Source organism: Phragmites australis, chromosome 2 (genome assembly GCF_958298935.1).
Source record: "Phragmites australis chromosome 2, lpPhrAust1.1, whole genome shotgun sequence".
In the NCBI taxonomy this organism is placed as follows: Eukaryota; Viridiplantae; Streptophyta; class Magnoliopsida; order Poales; family Poaceae; genus Phragmites; species Phragmites australis.
Window position 1 is genome coordinate 42,097,704 of NC_084922.1, and position 9,483 is coordinate 42,107,186.

At 48.2% G+C, this 9,483-nt stretch overlaps 1 protein-coding gene across 1 annotated transcript; it reads left to right on the forward strand.

Annotated features, from left to right (window-relative positions):
* Window positions 1-1,666: 1,666 nt before the first annotated feature.
* On the forward strand, window positions 1,667-3,975 carry LOC133910134 (calcium-dependent protein kinase 2). The gene is made up of 7 exons (XM_062352650.1): window positions 1,667-2,324; window positions 2,469-2,612; window positions 2,690-2,842; window positions 2,951-3,066; window positions 3,150-3,317; window positions 3,410-3,637; window positions 3,765-3,975. The coding sequence occupies exons 1-7, from the start codon at window positions 1,667-1,669 to the stop codon at window positions 3,855-3,857; spliced, it is 1,560 nt and encodes a 519-aa protein (XP_062208634.1). The 3' UTR covers window positions 3,858-3,975.
* Window positions 3,976-9,483: the final 5,508 nt, after the last annotated feature.

Consider the following 9,483-nt stretch of genomic DNA (forward strand, 5'->3'; position numbering starts at 1 on the left):
CGGTCACGCCGGGGGGGGGGGGGGGCGGGGCCGCGGCAAGCACAGTCGGGGCCGCTTCAACGGGCTGGGGGCATCGTGGTAGCATGCTTGCACGAAGACCACGTCACTAGAGCACCACGACCGGACTGTGGACACCATGAAAGCAGCCCCCCAGGGCGGCGTCCACGGGAGGGTGGTGATGCAAAGATCCCCAGCAGACTCCAGTGGCACGGATTTACGGCAGCACAGACATAGGAGGCACAAATCCATATGTAGCTAGCTGCCAAGACACAGGTCCGGCCAACGGAAGGCACGAAGTAGCTAGCCGAGGCAGACCCGATGAGACTACCCACAGCCCATCAAGGGAGTGGAAAGGAGGAGGAGAGAGGAGAAAGGAGGGGAAGAGAGAGGGGGAGGGGGGCCGCCAGTGCTGGAATAGGACGGGGCAGCGGCGAGGGGAGCGCTAGGCGGTGGGGTTGAATCCTTCTTGCTACACTTCTTTCGTGGTCTCGGGGGATTTTTTTTCATGATTTTTAGGAATTTTAGAGGAGAACGAAATATTTAATTTTTGAATTTTCTTTCGCTGACATATGGAAAATAACTGAATTTTTTGTTAAATTTTGTGAATAGAAAATTATAAAATAAAATAAAAATCCCTGATACTGGTTAAGTGAGTTGATTAAGCGGTGGAGTACTATTAGTAGTACTGATTAAGTAAGTACTGGTAGTGATCCAATCGTTCAGTGATTGGCAACGTCATACTGAGCTGAGGCAGCAACCGAGCTGTGCCAGCTGCGCAACCATGTGACCTAGTCTCTCTTCTGGAACCTCTGCCGCAGCGATGGATGATCGCTTTTGCGGCGTCACAGGGTCAGTGGAGGGATCATTTTCATTATCTTTTTCCTTTTTGCCAAGAGACGTGGAGGGAGCTTAGAACGCTGACACGACGGCCGGGGAGATGCTCTTCCCTCGTCAACCGCACGTCGACATGGCATTAGCGCGGAGGCCCATACGCCATGGCAATGGCATGGCATGGCATCATCACAAGATGCGCAGGCAGGCAAGCAGCTGCTGCCCGTGGAGACGGAAGCTACTCTTCAGTAGAGTTCTGTTGTCGGGGGACTCGGGGGCGTCCAACTATGGATGGGTGAATTGGGCCTTCTGTTCTACACTAAAATTCCGCTAGAAGCCCAAATTCATCCAAAAAAAGTTACGGCCCATGGGCCTATCCTTCGCGCTCACTCACACTTGCTAGTTTGTTTTACTTGCTGGACCCAAACTTTTCTTCTTCTTCTTCTTCTTTTATTTTTTGCGATACGTAGTGACGTACCTGTTCTTCTCGAGGAAATGATTTTTATCTCTTTGTTTCCCCATTGACCAACGTCGCATTTCGGTTTCAGTACGCCAAAGTAATCCTCCGAGTTTGCCCTCCCTGAACACGCTTCTAAAACGAGTAAGCTAGCCGTACAATTACAAGGAGAAGCAAAACGGAGGCAAACCAAACGGGAAGAGGGAGCGCGGGCGGTTACCTTCCCGCCATTTCCTCCCCACCCACCCTTCCCACGGCCGTGGCGACCACCCGATCCCCGGCGCTATAGAATTCCCTGGTCGCCTCCCCTCCACCCCCCAACGGCTCCGCATCCCCCACCACCCTGAACCTCCCCGGCGTCGCTGCCCCTCCGCCGCCATGGGCAACTGCTGCCCGGGCTCCGGGGATGCGGAGCCCGCCCTCGCCGCCGCCGACCCCTCCACCCGCCTCCGCGCCGGCGCCGCGTCCCTCAAGGCCGGCGCGTCGCCCGCCTCCGCTCCGGCCCCCAAAAAGCCGCCGGCGCCCATCGGCCCCGTCTTGGGCCGGCCGATGGAGGACGTGAAGAGCATCTACACCTTGGGCAAGGAGCTCGGCCGGGGCCAGTTCGGCGTGACCAGCCTATGCACGCACAAGGCCACCGGGGAGCGGTTCGCGTGCAAGACCATCGCCAAGCGGAAGCTGTCCACCAAGGAGGACGTGGAGGACGTGCGGCGGGAGGTGCAGATCATGTACCACCTCGCCGGCCAGCCCAACATCGTCGAGCTCAAGGGCGCCTACGAGGACAAGCAGTCCGTGCACCTTGTCATGGAGCTCTGCGCCGGAGGGGAGCTCTTCGACCGGATCATCGCCAAGGGGAAGTACACCGAGCGCGCCGCCGCCGCGCTGCTCCGCACCATCGTCGAGATCGTGCACACTTGCCACTCCCTTGGCGTCATCCACCGCGACCTAAAGCCCGAGAACTTCCTCCTCCTGAGCAAGGACGAACACGCGCCTCTCAAAGCCACCGACTTCGGCCTATCCGTCTTCTTCAAGCAAGGCATGAATGCCCCCTGCCCCGCCTGCATTGCTTTCTTCTTTGATTGTCCTTTGATCGAACTGCATCGGCATCATTGCCGCCACTGATTGCTGCAAATATGAAACCAAACCTCGAATGAGAACAGCATGCACTGACTGGTTGCAGGGGAGGTGTTCAAGGACATCGTCGGCAGTGCGTACTACATCGCGCCGGAGGTGCTCAAGCGGAGCTACGGCCCCGAGGCCGACATCTGGAGCGTCGGCGTGATCTTCTACATCCTCCTCTGCGGAGTTCCTCCGTTCTGGGCCGGCGAGTCCTCTATTCTATCGTGTTCTCCCCCGTTCGTGACCTGTGAGAGATGACGAGACGAATCCGCTGTGTTTCAGAATCCGAGCACGGCATCTTCAACTCCATCCTGAGGGGGCAGGTCGACTTCTCCAGCGACCCGTGGCCGCGCATTTCGTCCGGCGCCAAGGACCTCGTCAGGAAGATGCTCACCGCTGACCCCAAGAAGAGGATCTCTGCCTATGACGTCCTCAGTATGTGCTTCTCCTTCCTCTCGTTGAAATTGTGCTCAAAATTTCTGACATCATCTAGTTTTTTCAGTTTCTAATACTGAACCGAAATGTAATGTGTTTGCTGAGCAGATCATCCCTGGATCAAGGAAGACGGAGAAGCACCCGACACGCCACTGGACAACGCTGTCATGAGCAGGCTCAAGCAGTTCAGGGCTATGAATCAGTTCAAGAAAGCCGCGCTGAGGGTACGTAGTTTCAGTCATTCTTTCATCCAAGAACCTGACAAGTTTGACGCTGGACTCACTCTGAATCTATCCCTCCCTGGCAGGTCATCGCCGGATGCCTGTCGGAGGAAGAGATCAGAGGTCTCAAGGAGATGTTCAAGAGCATGGACGCCGACAACAGCGGCACGATCACCGTCGACGAGCTGCGGCGAGGGCTGGCCAAGCAGGGCACCAAGCTCACCGAGGCTGAAGTGGAGCAGCTAATGGAGGCCGTGAGTTAACGCGCACCCTGGCATCTCACTCACATGGACTGAATGCCACGATGCTTTGGTTTTGATCTTAAATGGTTACGCTGCAAATGCAGGCCGACGCAGACGGGAACGGGACGATCGACTACGGGGAGTTTATCACCGCGACGATGCACATGAACCGGATGGACAGGGAGGAGCACCTCTACACCGCGTTCCAGTACTTCGACAAGGACAACAGCGGATGCATTTCCAAGGATGAGCTGGAGCAAGCGCTCCGGGAGAAGGGGCTCCTCGACGGCAGGGACATCAAGGAGATCATCGCGGAGGTCGACGCCGACAACGTAAGTCGCAAGGACTTTTTTCTTTTCTTTTCGCTGCAAACGCACATCATGTCACGGACAACATGGATTCTGAACGATGAGCGCGCGCGGGCTGATCGATTTGCTGGAAATCGTTGGTGACACGCAGGACGGGAGGATTGACTACAGCGAGTTCGTGACGATGATGAGGAAAGGGAACCCCGAGCAGAACCCCAAGAAGCGGCGCGACGTCGTGCTGTAGGAGAGAAGCAGCGAGCAGGCGGCTTGTCTCTCTCTACCGATCGATCAGTTTCGGCATCGAAGGGTTGACGGCACGATGGACCGTACACTTCAGCAGAACGAGAAATGCTGCTCCATGGTTCGTGCATGCATGCACTGGCAGCGAGATGCACACACGTGTCTGCTAATCGAGACATGGTGAATCGATTGGGGGGGGGGGGGGAACCTTACTACGTAGCCATGCGATGAAAGGATGGCTGTACGTGATGCATGCGTGCCTTTGTATTGACGGACGACCCATGCAGCAGCAGCAGCTCGTGTGCTCGTGTTAGATCTGTTCGTGATTCTTTACTGATGGTTCGAGTTCTTTTAGTGGTCTCTCGATCGGACGTGCGACGACGATGAACCGTGTACATCGTCAGATGTGCAAGACAGTAAGAGGAAGGGGCACAGTTTTCCTTTTCCTCTTATTACGCGCTTTGGTTTGTAGTGGGCACAACCTTGATGTGGATTGTGGAACGCACTGACGGGTACCTGTACTAGATGGTCCTTTTGCATCGACTGCATACATCCCAGGTATGAGTTATTCTAATATTCCATTATCTAAAAAATGGTCGTCATTTGCACCAACCCAGAGTACAAGATACAAGTACCACGAGTGGAATCGCAAACTAGAATGGAAGAATTGGAGGGAGGTTTAGATTGGGAACAGCAGGGAATCGGGATGGGCAGCAAAAGGAGAATGGATAGCGGACGGACATGGAGTCCAGTGGCAAGATCGCTCAGTGGAGCTGAGCCCGCCGGGGTTCGAACCCCAGGCGACGCACATTCCCCGTCAAATAGCCTCCGTGAAGGCTCCGGGAAGGGGGCCCGGTTTTCAAAAAAAGAAGAAGAAGAGAATGGATACATGTTTAGAGGTAAAAGACTGAGTTCAGAGAGGTGCCTTAATTTATTCTATCCTCCTCGATCCATCCTGCACAACTGCTTTTTAAGGGTACATGCTCTAGATCCTTAGTGGGTAGGAAACGCGTAATATCACCCTCACAATTTGCCCGGAATCTAATCTAGTGGTGAACGCACTTGGAAAATAAATCCGAGGTAGAGGTGAGCACCTGTTTTTTCCAATCTAGCCATCGCTTGATCTCTCCTGCACAGCTGCTGTTCTGCCCTTGTGTAGTACTCCTGGATCAGGCCAGCTGTGCGTCCATCACGGCCCACGGCCCGACCCACATGCGGTCCAATTCATATGGGTCCCTAACAAGTAAGAGGCATGGTCAAGGTCAAATGGCTCGACAATGGCAACTTGGCCATCTTTCAACACAAAAAAGACATTGGCAGCTTGGCCTGAACGGCACTATTTGCTTCAGGGACGTTACTCTGAAGCCGGAACTTGTCAGTTCACTCTGGAGCCGAGTTGTGGTGCACATGCAGAATTTCCATGGGTGCTTTCCTCATTTAGTTTGGTGAGTGGAGCAGCAGGGACAACTTGTCCTGAACGGCACAGCTTACTTCAGGGCATCAGGGACCCATCGCTTTGTGAAGGAAAATGAAGGGATAAAAGAAGACAAAAATACAAGAAACACAAGGGCAAGAGCAGATATGACAGGAGAAAATTAATTAGCAGATGAGTTGGGATTTGGAACTGCATAATCTTGTCCAGATTTGAAGAGTGCAATATCATCATTCACGGGGAGAAAAACCTTAGCGGAAAAAAATTTGTAGAGTTCATGCAATGCATTGTTCAGATCAAGCTAGCTCTTGGGCATGCAAAAGTTTCAGATCATCTTGAACTAGACAGTGCCCTCAGTGACCTCAGGCTGTTAGCTGCTGCATGGTCTGTTTAGAATCATGAATCATCTCTCTTTCAGAAATAATCTATACAAACGAACAATTGAAAACCACTCCTCTCACATCTTAGAGGTCACAAAGACTCAAACAAACCGACAGCTTCACATGAAAAAAAAAAAACCGCACCCATCCATAATCCAAGCTTTCAGACAACGTGCAAAAAATTGGGACAAAAGAAAGGAGAAAAGTCCCTGCAGTTCGCAGAAACTTGCAAGGGACTTGATCTTCAGTGACGCAACTAAAAAACTAAAGCAAAGCATTTGGGTTTTTCCCCAGTTAATCCCGTCGATCAGTTTGAATTGGGTGACGCGAGAGGTAAAACGGCGGACACGTCATGGCTGTAGAAACGGACACCTCAACCGTCAATTCTGCTCATATTCAAAATTTCAGATACTAACTTGGGACACGCACAATTTTCTCTCCTCTTTCAGAAAAAAAAAATCCCTCCCTTTTGGTTTATAGTGAGCACAAGAACATGCAACGCAAAGCGCTGACGGCCGCCTGTACCAACCATTTGCAGCCTGCTGACGTGTAGAATAACAACCATGGTGAAATGAACAGACAGTGCATGGCAACTTGGCCTGAATGACACATTGTGCTTTCAGGGCCTCGATCATAACTCTGAAGCCTAGACATATCTGCGCATGCATTCTGGAGCCAGCTTGTGCTGCGATGCAGAGTTTCGTGCGTGCCTTTTCTGATCAGCTCGATGACTGTAGTGGCATGCACGCACAACTTGCCCTGGACGACAGTGTCTCCCTGTGGCCTCGAGTGCCAACGCGCCGTGGTTCTGCCCTTGGAACTTGGAACTACTCGTCGTTGGCTCCGAATGCCAACTCCCTGTCATCCCCGTAGGCTCTGAACGCCAACTTCTTTTTGGCTCTGGATGCCAAACTTTCCTTCTTTTGGCTCTAAGGGCTTGTTTGGTTCTCATCACAGCTAAAGTTTGTCCATTGTCAAAATTAAGGTTATACTAAAATTTTATCAAGTCCAGTAGTATTTGGTTTGGAGTCAAATCAAAATTTTGGCTAGCAAAAAATCGGAATAGCTATTTTAGACATCAAAATCTTATATAGCTTTATTATTACTATAGAAAAAAATCATACGTAGCTTTGCTATAGAAAAAATTGACTGGCCAAATTTTCTAAGGCACCATAAAATTTTAGTTTTGAATCAAACGAAAACCAAATTTCCTAAAAGTGTCCAAATTTTAGTTTATCTATTTGGAGACAATAACCAAACAACCTCCAAATGCCTTTGGGTAATATATTCAGGTGGGGAAGTATAGGACCGAAAATAACGACTAAAGGAGGGTAAATAGACGTCTTACAATTTTTTTTCAAAACGGATAACCTTTTTCTTTTATCACCTAACGCTCCTAAAAAACTAATAGCGAAAGCAAAACTGAAGAGAATTAAGTTGCTAAGGAAATATCTATAAAAACATATGGCTCTCGTGGATGTATATAAATACTAGGTTTCATTAAAATTCCTCTCATGGGTCATCATCATAATAAAGATAGCAACTTGAGAAAAAAACCTTAGAAGCAAAGAAAATGTCATCGATAGAAGAAATTCTTTAAATTGATGATCTAGAGACAAGAAAATTCAAAACATACTTGTATATATTGGTATGTGAATTTTAGGCTTCTACCAATAAGAAAAATAACTTTCTAAAATAAAAAAATTTCAGCCCAAAAATCAAAACGAAAATCTCATTCAAAAAGGAAAAATTTGCAATGAAGCAACAAAGCCAATTGAAGGAAACTAAAAGGAGATAAACATGAGCATCGGAAAAAAACATGCACTTCATTTCTTTAATAAATCAACCCTATTTTAGCAAATTACAAAATATTTTTCTCAAAAAAGATCTTATCTATTACAAAGGCTAAGATCTTATCTCTCCCTCTCCAAAAGCTTAACCACACAACTCTCTAATAGCTGGCTCACCTTCTCACACAGCCCTACCTCTCTATTTATAGGTCTAAGAAGATAGCATAACCATTAAGTAATCTTGTCCCTAAATTGGTCTTCACTTATAATGCACTCCCACCTACCATCGTAGGTAGTTTTGTTTGAATTTATTCCCGTTCATCGGATGGTCGTGACGCATTCATGACTTAGCTTCACCCTAACGAGCTTCGCGGTGATGCCACGTCCACTCCATCCACCTACGGTTTTGAGGCTAAACCGAGAAATCATCTTGCACGCTTCTTAAAGCGTGACTCACTACCGCTTGCTCTAGCCCCAAACAAGCATCCTGATATCGACATGTGTACTTCGTCTTGCGATCTTGAATGCCGAAAAATCTCACCACTCATGATCCATCGGGTTACCTTATCACTTGCACTGGCATCTCTTTCATTTGACTTTGTCACCATGTTGTCTTCACCCATCTTCTCATGTTTCACTTGATCTCGACGTATGCAGCTCGAATCACCTTTGATTTTTCTTGGCTCCCTCGATCGTCTGGCACCAAGCTCCCCACTTAGTCCTGATCTTCCTGGTGTCAGTCATCAAGATGTATCCGTCACCTACAATCATGAGACAAGCAAACATTCATCTCCAACTACATATAACTCCACATGCAATTAGTCCAAATCAAAATTCTCAGTTCAAATCACATCTTAGAAAAAGGTCTGGCACGCACACTCCTTCCGAGCGCCAGACCATCTAGCGTATGCAATTCCACTAAACCACCCTTCTGTAGCCCCTTTGCAACAAAAGGTCTGGCGAAGCATCTGGTGTACTTGCTTCTCATCGCCTGACCATCCGACGCGTGGAAGACCACCAGAGACGACTTGCAATCTCTCTGCAAGAAATGCTCTGCCATTCACAGTGTCTATCGTCGGATCATCCGACGTGTACTTCAAATTTTGCCTCTAAGTTGAAATGCTTCGGCGTGTGTCTGATCAAAGCACAGGAACATCCGACGTGTACAAAACCCCCCATCGTCGGATCATCTGATGTGTATAATTTTCCTGAACTTAGAGTCAAAAACGCCAACTCCACTTTCTTTGCAACTTTTGTTAGTCATGATTATTACTACACTATATATACATGCTCATGCAAACCAAAAATCATCAAACCAAATCAACACACTTGTCAATCTCTTATCACATATAAACCAAAGTATATTTCCACTTAGTTTCTCAATCTTACCCTTGATGAGTGCATTGACAACCTTCAAAGCACAAATATTTTGGTTTGAAGAAATCCAATAGTAGAAGCTTATCCAAGTGAAAAAAAAAACTCGAGAAGGAGCAGAAAATGTCACTTGGCATAAGAAGATCGCAAAGGCTCTAAGGGAGGTAGAGACAAGCCAAAAACTTCAAAAAAAAAAACTAATAAAAGCACAAATGCTCATGCTTCCCCTTGATGACTGCACATTTTTCACATATTTTCTCCTTTTTCGTTTATGCAAGATTCTTTCTGCATAGAAAATTTTCTCCCTATTTGGCAATACAAACATCAATGATAAAAACACCAAGAAATGCATGAATATATAATCCTAATGAGCTTTCACAAGTATATATCACAAAGCATTTGCAAAAGCTAGAAACGTTAAAGGGCTATGGAGAGTAGAAAGTGAAGCTCACAAACGCACAAAGGCTCAAAAAGATACAGTATCATAAGAACATGAAGCTATACAACCTAAACTAAAAAATTATTAGTGCATTTAAGTTCACATAGCCGAATCATGTTAAAAGTAACCACCACATAAGCTTCCGCTCGTGCCGAGACAATACAAATGTTAAGAGCTAGCTAACTTCAATCTCAAACTAGGCAAACAAGCATTGG